The sequence below is a fragment of the Ranitomeya variabilis genome, chromosome 2, assembly GCF_051348905.1.
Source record: "Ranitomeya variabilis isolate aRanVar5 chromosome 2, aRanVar5.hap1, whole genome shotgun sequence".
Classification (NCBI taxonomy): domain Eukaryota; kingdom Metazoa; phylum Chordata; class Amphibia; order Anura; family Dendrobatidae; genus Ranitomeya; species Ranitomeya variabilis.
This window is the reverse complement of record NC_135233.1, coordinates 48,492,355-48,514,135: the sequence shown is the minus strand read 5'-3', so window position 1 is coordinate 48,514,135 and position 21,781 is coordinate 48,492,355. Positions and strand designations below refer to the sequence as shown.

Sequence of the window (21,781 nt, the reverse complement as noted above, 5' to 3'; positions counted from 1 at the left end):
CTTCGTCACCATTGGGAGCGGGATTCTTTTTTGTTGCCAAGAAGGATGGCCCCTTGAGACCCTGTATTGATTATCGCCTTCTTAATAAGATCACGGTCAAATTCCAATACCCTTTACCTTTGCTTTCTGATTTGTTTGCTCGGATCAAGGGGGCTAGTTGGTTTACTAAGATTGACCTTCGAGGGGCATATAATCTTGTTCGTATTAAACAGGGTGACGAATGGAAAACTGCATTTAATACGCCCGAAGGCCATTTTGAATACCTTGTGATGCCTTTCGGGCTCTCTAATGCTCCTTCTGTATTTCAGCCCTTCATGCATGATATTTTCCGCAATTATCTTGATAAATTCATGATTGTGTATTTGGATGATATTTTTATTTTTTCCGATGATTGGGAGTCTCATGTGAAGCAGGTCAGGATGGTATTCCAGATCCTTCGTGATAATGCTTTATTTGTGAAGGGGTCTAAGTGCCTATTTGGAGTTCAGAAGGTCTCTTTTTTGGGTTTTATTTTTTCTCCCTTGTCTATAGAAATGGATCCTGTTAAGGTCCAAGCCATTCATGACTGGATTCAACCCACATCTGTGAAGAGTCTTCAGAAATTTTTGGGCTTTGCTAATTTTTATCGCCGTTTCATTGCCAACTTTTCCAGTGTGGTTAAGCCCCTGACCGATTTGACGAAGAAAGGCGCTGATGTGACGAATTGGTCCTCTGCGGCTGTTGAGGCCTTTCAGGAGCTTAAACGCCGATTTACTTCTGCCCCTGTGTTGTGTCAGCCGGATGTTTCTCTTCCATTTCAGGTTGAGGTTGACGCTTCTGAGATTGGGGCAGGGGCCGTTTTGTCTCAGAGGAGGTCTGATGGTACTTTGATGAAACCGTGTGCCTTTTTTTTCCAGAAAGTTTTCACCTGCGGAGCGCAATTATGATGTCGGCAATCGGGAGTTGTTGGCCATGAAGTGGGCATTTGAGGAGTGGCGACATTGACTTGAGGGAGCCAAGCACCGCGTTGTGGTCTTGACCGATCATAAGAATCTGATTTACCTCTAGTCGGTCAAGCGGCTGAACCCTAGACAGGCTCGATGGTCCCTGTTTTTCTCCCGTTTTGATTTTGTGGTCTCGTATCTTACGGGATCTAAGAATGTTAAGGCTGATGCCCTCTCTAGGAGTTTTTTGCCTGATTCTCCTGGAGTCCTTGAGCCGGTTGGCATTCTTAAGGAAGGGGTGATTCTTTCTGCCATCTCCCCTGATTTACGGCGGGTGCTTCAGGAATTTCAGGCTGATAAACCTGACCGCTGTCCTGTGGGGAAGCTGTTTGTTCCTGATAGATGGACAAGTAAGGTAATTTCTGAGGTTCATTGCTCGGTGTTGGCTGGTCATCCTGGGATTTTTGGTACCAGAGATTTGGTTGCTAGGTCCTTTTGGTGGCCTTCCTTGTCGCGGGATGTGCGTTCTTTTGTGCAGTCCTGTGGGACTTGTGCCCGGGCCAAGCCTTGCTGTTCCCACGCTAGTGGGTTGCTTTTGACTTTGCCGGTCCCTGAGAGGCCCTGGAGGCATATTTCCATGGATTTTATTTCGTATCTTCCTGTTTCCCAGAAGATGTCTGTTATCTGGGTGGTTTGTGACCGGTTCTCTAACATGGTCCATTTGGTACCTTTGCCTAAATTGCCTTCCTCCTCTGATTTGTTTCCATTGTTTTTTCAGCATGTGGTTCGTTTGCATGGCATTCCGGAGAATATTGTGTCTGACAGAGGTTCCCAGTTTGTTTCTAGGTTTTGGCGGGCCTTTTGTGCTAGGATGGGCATTGATTTGTCTTTTTCTTCGGCATTTCATCCTCAGACAAATGGTCAAACTGAGCGAACTAATCAGACCTTGGAAACCTATTTGAGATGCTTTGTGTCTGCTGACCAGGATGATTGGGTGGCTTTCTTGCCGTTGGCCGAGTTTGCCCTTAATAATCGGGCTAGTTCGGCTACTTTGGTTTCGCCTTTCTTTTGTAATTTTGGTTTTCATCCTCGTTTTTCTTCGGGGCAGGTTGAGCCGTCTGATTGTCCTGGTGTGGATTCTGTAATGGACAGGTTACAGCAGATTTGTACTCATGTGGTAGACAATTTGACGTTGTCTCAGGAAAAGGCTCAACGTTTTGCTAACCGCCGTCGGTGTGTTGGTCCCCGGCTTCGAGTGGGGGATTTAGTCTGGTTATCTTCCCGTCATGTTCCTATGAAGGTTTCTTCCCCTAAGTTCAAGCCTCGGTTTATTGGTCCTTATAAGATTTCTGAGATTATCAATCCGGTATCTTTTCGTTTGGCCCTTCCAGCCTCTTTTGCCATCCATAATGTTTTCCTTAGATCTTTGTTGCGGAGATATGTGGTGCCCGTTGTTCCCTCTGTTGATCCTCCTGCCCCGGTGTTGGATGATGGGGAGTTGGAATATGTGGTGGAGAAAATTTTGGATTCTCATTTTTCGGGGCGGAGGCTTCAGTATCTTGTCAAGTGGAAGGGTTATGGCCAGGAGGATAATTCTTGGGTTGTTGCCTCCGATGTCCATGCCGCCGATTTGGTTCGTGCTTTTCACTTGGCTCGTCCTGATCGGCCTGGGGGCTCTGGTGAGGGTTCGGTGACCCCTCCTCAAGGGGGGGTACTGTTGTGAGTTCTGCTCTTGGGCTCCCTCCGGTGGTTTTAAGTGGTACTGCTGCTCCTTGGATTTAGTAGTCAGCAGCTGCTTCCACTGATTGTCTTCTGGCTCGGCTATTTAGCCTGGTTCTATTCTTCAGCCTGTGCCAGTTGGCAATGGTTCCTGGTTGGATTCACATCTCTGCTTGGATTTCCCTGATATTCTGACCAGTTCAGCAAAGATAAGTCCTTGCTTTGTTCTTTTCCAGTCCACTTATTGTGGACTTAATCTTTCTGCACTTTCTATGTTTTTTTCTAGTCCAGCTTGTCAGTATGGATTTATTCAGTTAAGCTGGAAGCTCTGGGAAGCAGATTTACCCTCCACACCTTTAGTCAGGTGTGGAGATTTTTGTAAACTCTGTGGTGGATTTTTCTAGTTTTTAATACTGACCGCACAGTATTCTGTCCTGTTCTTTTTATCTAGCTAGACTGGCCTCCTTTGCTACATCCTGGTTTCATTCTGCGTATGTCATTTCCCTCTCCACTCACAGTCAATATTTGTGGGGGGCTGTCCTATCCTTTGGGGATTTTCTCTGAGGCAAGATAGCTTTCCTGTTTCTATCTTTAGGGGTAGTTAGTCCTCCGGCTGTGACGAGGTGTCTAGGGAGTGACAGGAACATCCCACGGCTACTTCTAGTGTTGTGTTAAGCTCAGGAACTGCGGTCAGTAAAGGTACCACCTCCTCCAGAGCACGTCCCATGTTGCTCCTAAACCACCAGCTTATAACAGAGGTCGCTAGCTTCTTTTCTGAGCTTCTTAATAATAGACGGGCACTTTTGTCTATCAACAAAACGCTGACAGGCTCACTCTGCTAAAAATTAACAAAGCCTGGATTAGACCCGACTTTTCCATACCACCATATGACAGCAGTACATTGTATTTTTAATGTTCAATATTTGCCATCTAGGGATGACTGGATGACCCTACTTAAATTTTTTTCTTAGCTTTGCTCTTTGTGCAAAGCCCTTGAGTGTAGAAATATCACAACTATACTTTTTTTAATTTTTTTGAGGCACTCCAGTTGTATGTATGGATGAACCTGCTTGTAATGCTTGGTAGGCTTTGCACTGTGTGCCGAGCTTTTATGATTGTAGGGGTACCAGAGCTACTCTTAGTTCACAATATTTGAATGAGGCACCTCAGTTGGTGCCTTGTAGGCTGTATGGATGACCCTGCTTGTAATTTATGGCAGGCTTTGCACTTGGCTTTTATGTGACTAGGAGTAACTACTACATTATCATTTGAACAGAATGTGTAAGAGGCCTTTCTTTATGTCTAATACAGGGTGTATCTGAGTCCCTCCGAGTTGCTAATTTTTGGCACTTCTTGCTTCCTTCATAAATTACACGGACATTTCCAAGTTTTTAATAAAAAAAAATAATTCAATTTTGGTTTACTTATATTATATATGTTTTTTAAATCCTTTTTAAATTTTGCCTTATATAAAAGTCATTATACAGGAAAGAATGTTTCTTAATGCTTTTTTTTCTGTAGACTCCCAATTTCTCATTGATTTTTAATGTTTTTTTTGTCAGTCCTTAAAGTGTAGTAAAAGTGTGATACCATTGTTCTCAGCAGCGATCTGTGAGTCAGAGATGCTTCCAGGGGTCTTCCATATGCTGTTATCCTTTCATATAGCACTTTTTCCACCAGTTCAACATTTTCCATGCCCCCCCAGACCTCCTTGTAGGGTCTGCCAGAAAGATTCTTAGATTTCCCATTGACTCTCATTATACTTGTTACTCGAAACGAGCCTCCGAGCATTAGAAATTGGAGTAACGAGCATCTCCGCACTCGCTCATCTCTATTTAAAAAAAAATTATTTCTCTGTTTTTAACATCATTGATTTAAAATGGAGTTGGATACAAGGAAACATGAATAATTGTAGCCCTATACTTCCTCTCTGTTCAATGCAGCAGAGAGCAACTGCTACAGCTGAAATACAGTATGACCAAAATCTTTCCCAAACATGAATCTACTAGCTATCTGTGTTCCTTTATAACGAGGAGACTTGCTAGCTAATGAAGTCCTGTAATTACAGCTGCCTCAGCAATGAATGGCGCAGTTCCATAGTGACGCATGTCACATTCCTTACAGCTCTGCAACCTGGCAGATTATAAGCCGCTAACATACGGCAGTCAGTTCTGATGAAGGTCCAATTACTAGGATCGAAACATTAAAACTAATTGGTTTGCCATTAAAAATAATTTATTTAATTCAGTGTAATTTGAGTTCATTGAGTTGTTTACTTGCTTCCATATATGATATACACATGAGTGTCATAGATTTATAGAAAATGCAAATTCTTATTTTAACTTTTTTTTTTGTCTGATTATCCGGATATTTTATGATGGAAAGTGACATGGCACTGTAAAGAGAATTATAAGCCATGCAATGCTCCTCTGGGAAATTAAATATGCAAATTGCCTCTTGACAGAGGAAGAGGACTTAAACTCTAGTGCCACCTATTGGAAGCATCAATCCTGAAAGTCAATATCAACCATATAATGAACTTTACCACATGACTTGGGATAAAAGCCAAACCAGAATCTCAATTTTGCAGACACGTGTTTCGGGATGTTGCCCCTCCACAGTGCAAAGCATGAGATCTGGATTTTGCTATATGAGAGACAGACCTCTGAGTAGGGTCTAATGGGTAATGTTCTCCTTGCGGAGAGTGACATGCCAGTAAAGGAGACTTTTAGGCCGTGCAATTCTCCTCTTGGGAAATTAAATATACAATTTTCCTCTTCAGGGAGAAAGAGGATTCTTTCATGTTCCTGGGGATTTCTCGTTCACCAAATACTTTTTCCTCTCTCATCATTCTCAGAATATGTAATACAGACAAACACATGTTTTTATTGAAGACAAATATTCTTGTAGGCTCGATGAGAATTAACAAAGTTGTCAAACTTGGCAGCTGCCGTCAAATGTTATGAATACGACAGCAGAAAACCCGGCAAATAAATGAAACACCAATACAGCTATCTGTGGGAATTAAAAATTGAAAATATGCCGTCTCAGCAGACCGAAGCGAGATAAGCATCATAAACTGATTACGAGCGCTGAGAGGTAGTATAGAGCACGCCTTTGTCCTTCAACATCAAAATTCTCTGCTCTCTACGCACAGTGTCACTTAGGTCCAGTTCTTGTGCCAATTAGAATTCCAAATACTTGGGCGAAAGAATTCTTGTACTAAACATCCAGTAACCAGCGGCCACTCAAGGACACCATGTGTAGAACAAGGACACAAAGGCCTGAAATGTGGATTGTTGGTCTCTGCAAGAAGGCTCATCATGGCCTTCTGTTTGTTTTATGCCTTCAAGCAAATTACATGTGGGATGAGTGTCGAAAGTTTTTTGATGGAACTATCCAGATATGATCTATAGGTCTTGCACAATGCCACCAAACACGTGCTTGGTAGAAGCATCATCCATCAACTGACTTTTATCTGAGGTGTAGCTTGAAAAATCCCACTCCCCCCAGCCATCCAACTTGCCTCATCTATTATGTATTGTGAAAGGGGTTTATTAAGAAACATGCATCCAAATTGTTGAGCAAAAAGTTGCTCGAAATGTGTGTGTTTGTTATTTTTTTTGTACATTACGCAATAGGGAGAATTTATCGAGATAGGCGTTTTGTACTCCAGTCTTAAACCTGTAGAGCGCTGAACAAAGGTGCGCTAAATATATTAAGAATGTATGTCCTGCGGCAGAAGATGACATCTACACCATAAGCTGGCGTAGATTTTAGCTACAGTTTACACCTGGTTTCTGACATACTGTACATTATAGTAATGTTGCCATGTGGTGGTAGGCCACATCCTCTTTTCATATTCTCCACCTCTTTCAGTTTGTCTGTTTCCTCTCTTCCCTTTTGTCTTCTCTCCACTGTCCTCTCTCCTCACTTCACTCTCTCCCCTCTTTTTCTCCTCTTTCTCCTCTTTTCCCTCTCATCTCTTCCCACTTTCTTTACTCCCACTCCTCTTTCTCCCTTTTCTCTTCCTTCCCTTTCCAAAGACTTCATTTCCCTTTCTCTCCCCACTGTCCTTTCATCTCTCCCTCCACTCCTCCATTTCTTCTCTTTCTTTAACCTCTCTACCTTTCCCCATCTCTTTCAAGTCCTCTCCCTATTTCCCTTCCTCTTTTACAACAACCCTCCCTTCTCTCTATCTCCTCTCTCTATCTCCTCTCTCTATCTCCTCTCTCTATCTCCTCTCTCTATCTCCTCTCTCTAGCTCCTCTCTCTAGCTCCTCTCTCTAGCTCCTCTCTCTAGCTCCTCTCTCTTTATCCTTTCTCTATCGTCTCTCTCCTCTCACCCTTTCTCTTGCATGCTCTGTTTCCCATTGAACCTGGCCTAACATGCGATTAACAGAAATCCAGATGATCTCTTGCAGTGACTTTTAGCAATGCAGAGGTCTGTTTTTGCCTGAAGAATTGTCTGGTTTTTAGCTAATAGTCTACAGTCACTATGAGTGATTGCAAACTTGTGAAACCTCACATCGGGAGTTGGCAGACAGACATGTGACCGTAAGTAATTTGCATACTGGCCACATTCCGACTAGACTGTATGTGTTCTCGCTTCATACACTTGCTTTGGCTTTGAGCAATCTAGTCGGCAAGTGACTTCATGTATGCAAATCATCTTCTTGCTGTCATGTTTCCAGCACCGTAGAATCCTCAGTGTGCAATGCACGCAATGTGATAATTCACAAGTCTGCAGTCACATACAGTGACTGTAGACCTGTAGCTCAAGGGCAGATAACCCCTGTAACTTGCATTACGAAAATTCCCCTGTTGCAGTGAAAAGGTAAAACCTGTAATCTACACATTTTTTCTCTTCTCGGGGAAATTATTTTGTTACAAATACTTGTAAATAATAAATATAATAAGAAAAGTTATAAAAATATAATTACACCCCCCCACAAAAAAAAACGAATCAAAGAAAAACATTTATTTAGTGTAAACCACATTTTACTGCATATACATCACCAAAAAACCCACAACTTGCTGTGTAATGCTGCAGATACAGAGGACTCATCCTCAGCTACGTCACTCCTGACTTTTTTTTGTTGTTTTTTTTTTTTTACATCCATGAATGCATGTTGTACAAAAAAATTTCAAAACCTCGCTTTAATACTTATCCTGAGAAAACAATTTTGCGTACCAATTTTTTTTTTTTTTTTTTGCATTTTTAAGCTATTTTTTATGTTTATTTGCTGGTTTTAATTTAAGACCACATGTACATTACGTTCTTATTACTTTAGATACATAGTTTTTTGGGGTTTTTTTTTGTAGGGGAGGTAGTTTGTATTATTTCTTTGTAATAGAAAAAAGGGTTGTAAGCCAGCTCACCATTGATGAACGCAGGTGCACGGAACTCCGTTGCGGGAAGTCAAGTAGAATCCAAGAAAAAAAAGAAATGTGAATTCCAGCTCCGTAAAATTCAAAAAGTTTAATAAAGTCCAACATTAAAATAAGACAAATGACTGTGCTCCCTCCGGTGTACATCCCCAAATGTGAGGAGCAAATGGCGACGCGTTTCGATCCGAAGATCTTTCTCAAAGCCATCTTTGAGAAAGATCTTCGGATCGAAACGCGTCGCCATTTGCTCCTCACATTTGGGGATGTACACCGGAGGGAGCACAGTCATTTGTCTTATTTTAATGTTGGACTTTATTAAACTTTTTGAATTTTACGGAGCTGGAACTCACATTTCTTTTTTTTCTTTTATTTCTTTGTGGACCTTTAAAAGGTTTTATCTACTGTTGTCTCATGGCTTTTTTAAAGGGGTCTTCTGAGTCTCTGACTACATACACACAGAGCAAACAGCAGACAGCTTTACTACCATAACTATTACGAAGGTAGCAGCACAGATGTTTCCTGAATTTACCGTACATGCTGCACTCTTTCCCCACAATAGCCTGTGCTCCAAACATGAATAGAGGCCGAAATCCACCCAAGCAAGAAATAAAATAACATATGGTAAAACAATGAAACTTTATTGAAACCAGTATGGCAATAGACTAGCCAACAAATTATAAAAAGATTAAAAAAATAAATACGAGCAATGTGCGCATATCAAGACTTGCGCAAGATAACAGTAAATCAATTGGTGATTATCATTTCTAAATAAGCTATGTATATAGAAAACCAATTTTGCATATGGCGGAGATATAATTCACAATACATATATTAGAATATCCCCTGAAATATATAGATTTCAGATATGGCACGAAAATGTATACATATCCATGCGTAAGAAAGCATAATGAAATAAAAAAAAAATTAAATACAAAAATAAAAATTATATAATAAATAATAAATAAGTGCGTGTATTAGAACCATATAAAAAAGGGGAAAATATAAACTCCAAAACTTTTTTTAATCCCTATAAAACTGTGTCTAGCAATAAAAAGATATAAATGCAATAAAGTGCATATAATTAGAAGTCCACAGTACACTGTCAAATATCCATTTCAAAGTGCCATGTGCAAGTGCAATATACCATACAATATATATCCTTAAAGCGCCATGTGCGTATATGTAGGGGAATCGAGTAAGTATATATTAGGAGAGTATACCTTTAAATGCCACCAAGGTCTAGATATCGCGCACCCCGACGCGCGTTTCGGAATATAACTTCCTTCGTCAGGGAAGTCTATTGCCATACTGGTTTCAATAAAGTTTCATTGTTTTACCATACATTATTTTATTTCTTGCTTGGGTGGATTTCGGCCTCTATTCATGTTTGTAGCACAGACTATTGTTTTCCTTTCTAGTGGTGTCCACTAAATTTTTGCACAACGGTGATCTCAGGGTATACAACACTATATATGTTCTAGTAATTTATAATTAATAATTTTTAGTTAATATTTCACCTTTGGACGCCACTGTTGTGTTTATATAATTTCTTTCCCCACAAGTAAAGATATCTGTAATAATTATAGGGGATAACTCAGGAGACTCTTTGCGTGGAACAAGACAACTACAGGACACAGTTTTATAAGTGGTAAAGTCTATATTATCACACGGTGATTCAAACAGGTGCAGAGAGAAACTCAAGTCCACAACACTTGGAGTAAATATTAAACGCAGCTTAGCAGTCTATAGGAAACTTCAGAGCAAAATGCAATCAAGCAGAAAGTCTATGAAGCACAGTTATTCTTGAGGATACTTGACACGAATAAATCCTTGTCTTAGTCCAGACACAGATAGATATTGTTATAGGCAGTTCAAATCATATCTTATCTCAACCAGGGAGGCCTGGTTAATAGTCTCAGGTTTTTGCAGAGCAGAAACGGCTTACATGTCCAGCAAATGCAGATGAAGTAAACACGAGCAGCAGATGAAGGAGGATTACTGGAACTGGTGTATGCAGCAGGAACTCAGAGCAGAGTAGCAGGATCACCACACAGGTTCACAGGAGCAGATATATAGCCAGGGAGCCACCAGGGTCAGGAGCTGGATGCAAGGCAGAATACTCTACCACAGACTGAAGGCTGGGGTGGAGTTTTATAGCAGGAAGACACAGTGCACATGAGACCAAAGACGCCATCTTGGAAAAGGGCAGTAATGCACAAAAGGTAAAAAATGTTCAGAGTCCTGACAATATCTCACAAAGCTGTCCAGATAGTGAAGAGGCAGAATTCAGCCTCCTTTTCTTAACGGGCCAGAGATTTTAATAATATTTTTTTGTCTAATTATAAATATGAGCGATTATGGTGTTTGTTTATGAAAGTACCTTTAAATCGATAATTATACTATGTCTGGAGACGGCTTTTATAACTCGTATAAATGTTATTTTTTCCACAAAGGTTTTCTATTTCTGCCGTGGTGATATTGAACTTAATGCTTATTGGATCGGTTTGTGTTTTGCTTGCTCGCTCCGTGAAACCAAGCTGAGAATATACCTTACTAAACATATTTCTGGACTGTTAGGATGAAACGAATAAAAAGCTGAACGTTTGCGCCGATCCACTCGAACCCATGTTTTTTATTATTGGAGGGGGCAATAGGTTTGTTTAAAAATTCCTTCATTAACTTTTTAAAAGTCTGTTTTGAGGTGCGGTGGTCTGTAAGTGCCTCCGAATATTGTGACTACGCGGCTCGATTCTGGGCTGTGTGTTTTTTGAAAATAAAGTTCTGCAAGTCTTTTTTTTTTCCCCTCCGTGATATTTTGCTTTACCCGTTTTCTGTTTACTTTAGGTGAGAAATTCCTCCACACTCCTCTTCAGCACTCTGATTACAAGGATATTTGGAGTCAAAAGAGGAAAAGATGAGCGCTCCAAAAAAAACAGGTAAGCACCACTTGAAACGAGCATCACTTGTGAAAAACAATCTCTCGGCCAACACCAATTCGAAAAAGGTTTGCCGGCTTTCTGGGATTTATCTGCCGACTAATGTTACAAAAAATCTTCTCCACTTGTTTCTTGTTTCCTACGCTTTGCCAAGCTTAAAAACCCAATTTCCAAATGTAATCTGCCCCTTACATCTCTGGTTTACGAAATGTAGTAAAACAAAAAAAAATGGCAAGTGCCAAACAGATGAAATGAATCACTGTCCGTGTCACTCGTCTGTAGATGATTAGCGCTGCATAAGATGGAAGTAGATCTGAGTCTACAGTGCGGAGACACAGTCATGGTGGCTGGCGTCACCGTGAAGTCTTGGATTCTGTGTTTTGTAATGCTCCTCAGTGCACACGGTGTAGTGTTTCTAGCCCGTTGCGCTGTAAGTCATCACGGGTGACAAAGTGCTGGAACCTTGTCTGCTTTTGTTCTATGTAACTATTGTAAATAAAATGTTCTAGGACCACCCATGGACTGAGCACGCCATTACGTCGACTCTCAGCTTCAAGTCTGTACTGTAGGATTTGTTTTACGTTACCTATGTGGCCTGAAAATACTGATAAATTGATGAATTCTGCCCGAACCACGGGCAGCATGTATCAGATCCTGGCAGCATGATTTCAGCCTAGTATTCTTAAAACACTGCAATGTTTAAGAGAAAAGCACACTTTAAGGGTAAGTTCACACAGCAAACGCAGCAAAAACGCAGGTATCATTATTTGCTGTGTTTTTGCTGCTGAAAATCCAAGGACATTATTATGGACAAAGAGAGAGAAAAAACGCACCAAAAACGTACCTAAACAAGCGTTTTTGACACAGATTCTTTCCTGCCAAGATCAGGTTTTGCTGCAGAAAAAAAAGCAGAAAAACGCCCAGTGCGAACTTGCCCTAAAAGCCACACAGGAGACTAGTCAGACAGGCGGATCCCAGAGTCTTCACCCTCTACCCTTGAGTGGCAGGTCTCTCCCTATGCATGCAAGATCTGGCAGCAGGCAGAGAGAACTCCCCAGGGATCCGCCTGAGTGGCTTGGTCCCTGGCGGGTTTGAAAGTATGATTTTCCTCTGGAATGCCTCGCAGTTTCCAAGTCAAACTTACCTTGGATCAGGCAGCATGTATCAGCTGTCAGGTTCCTCTTAAGTTTCGAGGATTTTTATTTGTATGGCAGCATCATATATTGCACAGTAAAATTATCGTAATCTAAACTGTGAGATCAAAGAAGAGAAGCCTTTTAGAACTGACACTCTACAGGAGAGGAACATGCCCAAAAGAGCTTACCCTCTACAGGAGAGAGGACCCTGCCCGTAAGAGCTTACTCTCTACAGGAGAGAGGACCCTGCCCATAAGAGCTTACACTGTACAGGAGAGAAGACCCTGCACATAAGAGCTTACACTCTACAGGAGAGGACCCTGCCCAAAAGAGCTTACACTCTACAGGAGAGAGAGGACCCTGCCCATAAGAGCTTACACTGTACAGGAGAGAGGACCCTGCACATAAGAGCTGACACTCTACAGGAGAGAGGACCCTGCCCATAAGAGCTTACACTCTACAGGAGAGAGGACCCTGCCCATAAGAGCTTACACTCTACAGGAGAGAGGATCCTGCCCATAAGAGCTGACACTCTACAGGAGAGAGGACCCTGCCCATAAGAGCTGACACTCTACAGGAGAGGGGACCCTGCCCATAAGAGCTCACACTCTACAGGAGAGAGGTTCCTGCACATAAGAGCTTACACTCTACAGGAGAGAGGACCCTGCCCATAAGAGCTTACACTCTACAGGAGAGAGGACCCTGCTCATAAGAGCTTACACTCTACAGGAGAGAGGACCCTGCCCATAAGAGCTGACACTCTACAGGAGAGGGGACCTGTTATGACCCCAATGGCGATGGTCTCAGAGGAACGTGGAAGTCTGCAGAATACAAAAATCCAGCTCATAGGGCAGTGGTAGCTGGGTTGACCATATATCTACTCCTAACGCCAACACTAGAAGTAGCCGGGAATCATTCCTACGTTGATTCTAGATGACACGCTCCAGCCGGAGAATCTAGCTACCCCTAGTAGAGGAAAACAAAAGACCTTTCTTGCCTCCAGAGAAGGGGACCCCAAAGCTGGATAGAAGCCCCCCACAAATAATAACGGTGAGGTAAGAGGAAATGACAAACACAGAAATGAACCAGGTTTAGCACAGAGAGGCCCGCTAACTGATAGCAGAATAAAGAAAGGTAACTTATATGGTCAACAAAAACCCTATCAAAATCCACACTGGAAATTCAAGAACCCCCGAACCGTCTAACGGTCCGGGGGGAGAACACCAGCCCCCTAGAGCTTCCAGCAAAGGTCAGGATATATATTTGGAACAAGCTGGACAAAAATACAAAACCAAAACAAAATAGCAAAAAGCAAAAAGCGGACTTAGCTGATATAACTGGAACCAGGATCAGTAGACAAGAGCACAGCAGACTAGCTCTGATAACTACGTTGCCAGGCATTGAACTGAAGGTCCAGGGAGCTTAAATAGCAACACCCTTAACTAACGACCTAGGTGCGGATAAAAGGAATGACAGAAAAACCAGAGTCAAAAAACTAGTAACCACTAGAGGGAGCAAAAAGTAAATTCACAACAGGGACCATGCCCATAAGAGCTTACACTCTACAGGAGAGAGGACCCTGCCCATAAGAGCTGACACTCTACAGGAGAGGGGACCATGCCCATAAGAGCTTACACTCCACAGGAGAGAGGATCCTGCCCATAAGAGCTGACACTCTACAGGAGAGGGGACCATGCCCATAAGAGCTTACACTCCACAGGAGAGAGGATCCTGCCCATAAGAGCTTACACTCTACAGGAGAGAGGACCCTGCCCATAAGAGCTGACACTCTACAGGAGAGGGGACCATGCCCATAAGAGCTTACACTCCACAGGAGAGAGGATCCTGCCCATAAGAGCTGACACTCTACAGGAGAGGGGACCATGCCCATAAGAGCTTACACTCCACAGGAGAGAGGATCCTGCCCATAAGAGCTGACACTATACAGGAGAGAGGATCCTGCCCATAAGAGCTGACACTCTACAGGAGAGGGGACCCTGCACATAAGAGCTAACACTCTACAGGAGAGAGGTCCCTGCCCATAAGAGCTGACGCTCTACAGGAGAGGAACATGCACATAAGAGCTTACACTCTACAGGAGAGAGGATCCTGCCCAAATGAGTTTACAGTCCTAATGATATTGGAGCTCTTAACTTTATATGTATATAATGCTAATTTAAACTAGATGGCAAGCCCCTTAAGGTATCTTTTAAAGGAGTTGTCTGAGCAAGTGGGAAAGCTCAACGATGGCTTGCGGCTGTTAAAAATAACAAAATATTTGACGCTCACTAGCACCCACCTTTGGTTGCCTGCAGTGGTTAGGTGACTCGAGCAGCACTCCATCAGATGATGCACTTCGGAGATCACCTAACCACTGCAACCAATCACAGAACGCAGCGATCCTGTTTCTGATGGAACAGTGATGTCTCTTCTGTAAGAATAGACCATGGAACATTAACGGGGAATGAGAGTGTAAATCATTGGCTGGTGGAAGAGCCAAGTGGTAGAATGGGTAGGAGAGCGGCCCAGCAGATGATTCTCCATCTGCCAGACTCATTTCATGTCTATGTAACTCTTTCTTCTAGCCAATTTCACCAGGATACGGCCATAAAAAAGGTTATAATAATAATAATTTTTATTTATATAGCGCCAACATATTCCGCAGCGCTTTACAACTTATAGAGGGGACTTGTACAGACAATAGACATTACAGCATAACAGAAATCACAGTTCAAAATAGATACCAGGAGGAATGAGGGCCCTGCTCGCAAGCTTACAAACTGAGGAAAAGGGGAGACACGAGAGGTGGATGGTAACAATTGCTTTAGTTATTTGGACCAGCCATAGTGTAAGGCTCGGGTGTTCATGTAAAGCTGCATGAACCAGTTAACAGCCTAAGTATGTAGCAGTACAGACACAGAGGGCTATTAACTGCATAGAGTGTATGAGAACATGATGCGAGGAACCTGATTGTTTTTTTTTTATTTTTAATAGGCCACACAGGGATAGTTAGGTTAATGCTTTGAGGCGGTAGGCCAGTCTGAACAAATGAGTTTTTAGGGCACGCTTAAAACTGTGGGGATTGGGGATTAATCGTATTAACCTGGGTAGTGCATTCCAAAGAATCGGCGCAGCACGTGTAAACTCTTGGAGACAGGAGTGGGAGGTTCTGATTATTGAGGATGCTAACCTGAGGTCATTAGCGGAGCGGAGGGCACGGGTAGGGTGGTAGACTGAGACCAGAGAGGAGATGTAGGGTGGTGCTGAGCCATGGAGTGCTTTGTGGATGAGGGTAGTAGTTTTGTACTGGATTCTGGAGTGGATGGGTAACCAGTGTAATGACTGGCACAACGTAGAGGCATCAGTGTAACGGTTGGTGAGGAATATGATCCTGGCAGCAGCATTCAGGACAGATTGGAGCGGGGAGAGTTTGGTAAGAGGGAGGCCGATTAGTAGAGAGTTACAATAGTCCAGACGAGAATGAATAAGTGAGACAGTAAGAGTTTTTGCAGAGTAGAAAGTAAGAAAAGGGCGAATTCTAGAAATGTTTTTGAGATGCAGATAAGAGCGAGCCAGTGATCGGATGTGGGGGGTGAATGAAAGCTCGGAATCAAGGATGACCCCAAGGCAGCGGGCATGTTGCTTTGCAGTAATGGTGTAACCACACACGGAGATGGCAATGTCAGGCAAAGGTAGGTTAGTAGAGGGAGAGAACACGAGGAGTTCAGTTTTTGACAGGTTCAGTTTCAGATAGAGGGAGGACATGATGTTAGAGACAGCAGTAAGACAATCACTGGTGTTTTCTAAAAAGGTCGGCGTGATAACAGGAGAAGAGGTGTATAATTGGGTGTCATCAGCATAGAGATGGTACTGGAAACCAAATCTACTGATTGTTTGTCCAATAGGGGCAGTATACAAAGAGAAGAGGAGGGGGCCTAGGACTCATCCTTGGGGAACCCCAACAGTAATGGGAAGGTGAGAGGAGGAGGAACCAGCAAAACATACAGTGAAGGATCGGTCAGAGAGATAGGAGGAGAACCAGGAGAGAACGGTGTCCTTGCGGCCGATGGAGTGGAGCATAGTGAGGAGGAGCTGATGATCCACAGTATCGAATGCTGCCGAGAGATCCAAGAGAATTAGCATGGAGTAGTGACCATTAGATTTAGCTGTTAGTAGGTCATTAGAGACTTTAGTGAGGGCAGTTTCAGTAGAGTGTAAAGAGCGGAAGCCAGATTGAAGAGGGTCGAGAAGAGAGTTATCTGAGAGATAGCGGGTAAGACGGGAGTGGACCAGGCATTCGAGGAGTTTAGAGATGAAGGGAAGATTAGAGACAGGTCTATAATTAGTGGCACAATTCTGGTCGAGGGAGGGTTTTTTAAGTAATGGATGTATGATGGCATGCTTAAATGAGGAGGGAAAAATACCGGAAGTGAGGGAAAGGTTGAATATTTTTGTTAGTATGTACGGTTTTTTTTTTTTTACTTTTACGCTGGTAACCACGGTAAACATCGGGTTACTAAGCGCGGCCCTGCGCTTAGTAACCCGATGTTTACCCTGGTTACCAGCGAACCTCGGCATCGTTGGTCGCTGGAGAGCGGTCTGTGTGACAGCTCCCCAGCGACCACACAACGACTTACCAACGATCCAACGATCACGGCCAGGTCGTATCGCTGGTCGTGATCGTTGGTAAATCGTTATGTGAGACGGTACCCTTAGACACTGGTAGTGCAATGAGTTTGTAGGACACTGTTTACTTTCACACTTTGGTCTGCCCTTGAGTTGGTCAGGCATTGTTCAATGTTACACCTTGGTCAGCCAATGTTTTCTTTACACATATCACTAATTCAATTAAACTGTGCTAATCCTAATTAAATTGTACTAATCCTAAACTGCTATTCTCAGGTGAGAACACCAAGACATTATCATTTAAACTTGGGAAAATCACAAAAATAAATGTTTCAAATACAGTGTCGAGCCAATCTAAAAGTGACGAGGACTGACAAAAACAAGCATACAAGGGCACACAAAAACATAAAGAATTTGGTGTAAAACATAAAAATGCCTAATAAACTTTTCCTCCCCCCCAAAAACGGAAAAAGAATGCTGAATTGAGGCCATAGTTCTTTGTATTTTCGGAGCTTGTTCCTAGTTAATGCTGCTTGTGATTTGGGCAGCAAGAATCTACTGACTGATACTCTAATTGAAGAATTGGAAACCAACTATTTAGTCTAATTTCCTATTATTTATCCAACGCTTTTTCTCGGTAGCCAACTTCTTTGAGAAGTCATAGATCATTCATTGCATGGTGCACTTTAGGCTGATCTTTCAGGGCAAGACCAAGTAATTCTGCATCTGGATAGATCCGGTCTTTGGAGCAGGCACATTATTTTGATAGGACGTCCTTTGAAACTCAAAACACTATAGAGATCTTGGGTCTTCGAGGTTTTTCCGCTTTTGATTGTAATTACAAGATATTCGTTTGGGTCACAAGTTTAGAGCAATATTTAGAATCCTCGGTCGTACGCAGGACGGGAAGAATGTGTCCTCTGACTTCTTTTAATGATGATTTGAGCTGCCAGGTTAAACAGTCCCAAGGACGCCCACCAATGGTCGTTGGAGGAACCTGAGACAAATCCTTATGTGCCGATCCTTGAATGAAGTATTATAGTGATTAAAAAAAAAAAAGAATACACTGCTTTATGAAAGACAAGCCGTCCTGCCATATAGTCCACTGACCATACATGAAAGAATTTAGTGTTTAAGGTCTGAAAGGGCCACATTTGTTTTACTCCTGGCCTGGAACGTCTCGTATCTCATTGATTTTTATCACAATAAATAGCATGATCCTCCTGAACTGTGAAGGAGGCTTTTTTTTTTTCCTGGATGAGGCATGAAATGTAATGAAATGCTTGAGAGTGGAGTCAACCTTCACGTCTAGAGTCTGTGGTTCACGATGAGTTCATGGTCGGTGCTCCCAGATATTCACGTAAGGCAGAATTCAGTGGCCCTATTATAAATTGGTTATGACTTTAGAAATGAGAACATAATTGAGATGTGCTCAGAGTATATATTCCCCTTAGTATTAAATGTTTTTTATATTCCGGTGTTTCTGAGTTATCAAGCGGTGGGCACAGTTTTTATCATATGTTGTATGGACAAAAAAAATCAGAACACCTCCGTACTACACCTATAGGAGCTTTTCTGACCTCACATTCTAGATCCGTAGGCATTAATATGAAGTTGGCCCCTTTGCAGCCATGAGGGCGTCCACTCCTGTGGGAAAGTTTTCTGCAAGACTTTGGAGGCATCTGGGCATTTTTGCCAGTTGATCCTGAAGAGCATGTATGAGGTCAGACGGAGGAGAGGCCGGGCTCACAATCTCTGTTCTAGTTCTCCCCAGAGATGTTGGATGGTTTTGAGGTCGGTTCTCTGCAATCGGTCATTTTCTTCTGCATCTAACTCCCCCCAATGATGTCATTATGGGACTTGTGCCTTGGCACAGTCACGGGGAACAGAGGAGGACCTTCTCCAGACTTCCCTCAAAGCTGGAAGTTACAATAGTCCAAAATGTCTTGTAGATTGTGAGCCCTCGCGGGCAGGGTCCTCTCTCCTCCTGTACCAGTTATGACTCGTATTGTTCAAGATTATTGTACCTGTTTTTATTATGCATACCCCTCCTCACATGTAAAGCGCCATGGAATAAATGGCGCTATAACAATAAATAATAATAATAATAATAATGTATTGTCTATTGAAGCATTGGAACTAAATGACGAGGCCGACCCCTGAAAACAAGCCTACAGCATTATCCTTCCTCCACCTCATTTTACAGCTGGTACAATAAAGTCAGGCAGGTAATGTTCTAGTATTCCCCAAACCCAGACTCATCCATCAAATGGCAGTTATTGATGTGTGATCTGTCACTCCATAGAACCTGTTTCCAAAGCCCCAGAGTTCAGTGGTGGCGGCTTCACACCACTCCATCCAGCACTCAGCATTGTGCTGGGTGATGTAAGGCTCCGCCATGAAGCTCCCATCTGGGTGGGGGGGGGGGGGGGGGGGCTTTCTGCAGTGTTTGTGCTGATGTTCATACCAAAGCTTGTGTGGACTCTGCAGTTATGGAATCAGCAGAGCAGTGGTAACTTTTTCTGCCCTCTGATCCTCAGCACTCTGCCATTTTATGTTAGTGTTATTTCCAGTGTATACATTTATAGCATATCCATATGGCTGAATTTAGATGTACCAATATTCATGAACAAATCTCTCTAAGAACTCTCATTTCCCAATTATCAGGCTGTCCATATAGTCCAGCAATTGCTCAATAAATGAGCAAAACGCAAGTTCAATCAGCGTTCTTCGCAGCACATCATCCTGTGTAATCAGAACACGTGCTGCCGAGGATATCATGTTTAATGCACACAGAGCGACACTATTAACGACCATTCTGTGTATGAAAGTGCTGGTGACCAGTATAAACAGGTCATTAAGCAACCGCTGATTGTCTTGTATGCAACTGACTGGTGATTATTTACTGGCTCTGGTCGGTCTGTGAAAATGTGCACCTAATCTTTGAAATAATTGTCTTATCTGTGGGTCCTCGAGGAATGAAACCTGCACCTCTCACCTGAATGATTACTCGGTGGTTGCAGTGACTCCCTTAGAAATGAATGGAGAGAGCTGGACGGATAGAGGACCTCCTCTCTGTCTATTCCCTGATGGGATGCGTAGAATTAGTTTGTGGTATCAGCCAGTAGGTTTTGGGGACGTTCCGAGTAATTGGACTGTATCTGTTAGGCAAACATATCCTTACTAATATCACTTACTAAAGATGCTTTCTATGGGCTTCATGCAACTGTTTTATCACTGACACAACAGCGGATCGGACTTGCTGCTATTTATCAACCATTATTAGAGCGTCAAAAAGAAGTCTATGGTGTGTAGGGGCTCAGCTCTCTGGTAGGTGCTTGGATACCCCCGGCACAGGGTTTTGTATATCAAAATAGTATAAAATTGTCTCCAGTACAAATAAATAACGTAAACAGTCCTTTCTTCAGGCACAATTAAACAAAAGTAGATGTAGCAGCCTCCACAATCTCGGTATGCTAGGCAGTATCAAGCAGTTTAAACGTGTTCACCAAACAAACACTCCTCTGTTCAGCTGCAGCCCAAACCCCACACTGCTGAGCGAACCCAGCTGCCTGTTGTTATGCCTGTAAGTCCCAGTCTGGATTATGGGAATGACTTTCCCACCCAGACACTCTTGGTATCTCATGCCTGATGCCACAAATGAGACCTAGTAACTTTGAGAACCTATTCTGATGTACCAGTTTTCAATTGCAACCAACATTTCTGCTGCTTTGACACCTGCAATGGAGACTTCTGACTGGGACAACAAGCAAGAGGTTTCAAGCGGGTCCCAATCCTTGCAGGGTTTTAGTAGGTAGCGGGATGGGCTTCATACTGCCTGGTCGGTGTACTTTATAGTTGACCTGTCCCACCTTTCCCCTTACCCCACAGGGTCCCTGCCACTTGGTGCGGAAGTTGCTGTCCCCTGTGGGCACCAACACAAGTACCCGATTCACTTTGGTCACTCGACACAACATATTCATATGCCCGGCCAATTGTGGAAAACAATCATCCGCTCCAAGCAGGAGGAAATAGAGCTGGGGTGACAGAGGCTTCAGATCTACCATAGCTCTTCAGCCTCATTTGCTTATTAATTCAAACTCTGATTTCTCAGTATCGGAGCAACGGACTAGTCATGTAAAGGTAGTCCTAAAGTTGGCTTTGAAAGAGCTACATGGACATATAAATAGTTTTGGGGGTGGTGCAATCTTACTGACTTGATCGCGAGTCGTCCTGCTTCTTGTAGATCCCAAACGAGAGGCTGTCCTCTACTAATTCAGAATAAATTCTCGAACAGACCTTTTCCTTTAAGACGTACAGAGATGGAACATTTCCAGTAGATGTAAGCAGCCCCATCACTGCGATTATCATGGTGTAGAACTCTTTAGCTTCTCGCTGCTGCTGCCTTTGTATTTCTTCTATCACGGGCAGGTTTTCAGAGAAGCCTCCAGCGGATGCTCTGTCTGATATATTATTTATGAGCGTTGATATTACCGTAGTTCTCTGCACATTTACGGCTATAGCATGCTTGTATCTGCACATAGTTCATCATCAGCTTGGCTAGCCACAGAGGACGTCTCTGGAAGGATCCATGTGCTGATTGATATACACATACAGATAGGAGCACTAATAATGTGGAGCTATGGAAATCCAAACACCAGGCCGGACTGGGACAAAAAAAAAGTACATATATCCTAACTGAGCAGCACCAAATCTTAAGCAGTGGGTGGAAACATACCCTTAAATCAAATGGATTTACAAAAAGAAAATAAGCATCACACCGATTAAATATGGAAAAAGTGGAGGACTCGTTATTAGCCCAAAGAGTCCTCCACCTTTTTCATATTTAATTAGTGTGCTGCATATTTTCATACAGAGTTAAAGCAGATACTGAGATTTACGCCGTGTATACAGGACAGAAGAAGTATGCACAACGCACACTATATACTGGGGTAAGGAATATGGAGAGGAGCTGTGTATATACTATATAGTGTAGAGATGTGGCAGTGTACATACATATACATAGCACCATGCTATATAAACATCTGTA

The 21,781-nt window shown here is 42.8% G+C and overlaps 1 protein-coding gene across 4 annotated transcripts in view; it reads left to right on the top strand.

The window, feature by feature from the left end:
• THADA (THADA armadillo repeat containing) overlaps window positions 1-21,781 on the top strand; it is a 629,866-nt gene that overhangs the window by 213,136 nt on the left and 394,949 nt on the right. For all 4 annotated transcript variants that reach the window (XM_077282381.1, XM_077282382.1, XM_077282380.1 and 1 more), the window contains exon 26: window positions 10,878-10,969. In XM_077282381.1, coding sequence (XP_077138496.1) covers window positions 10,878-10,969 — 92 coding nt within the window. The remainder of the gene's footprint in view (window positions 1-10,877; window positions 10,970-21,781) is intronic.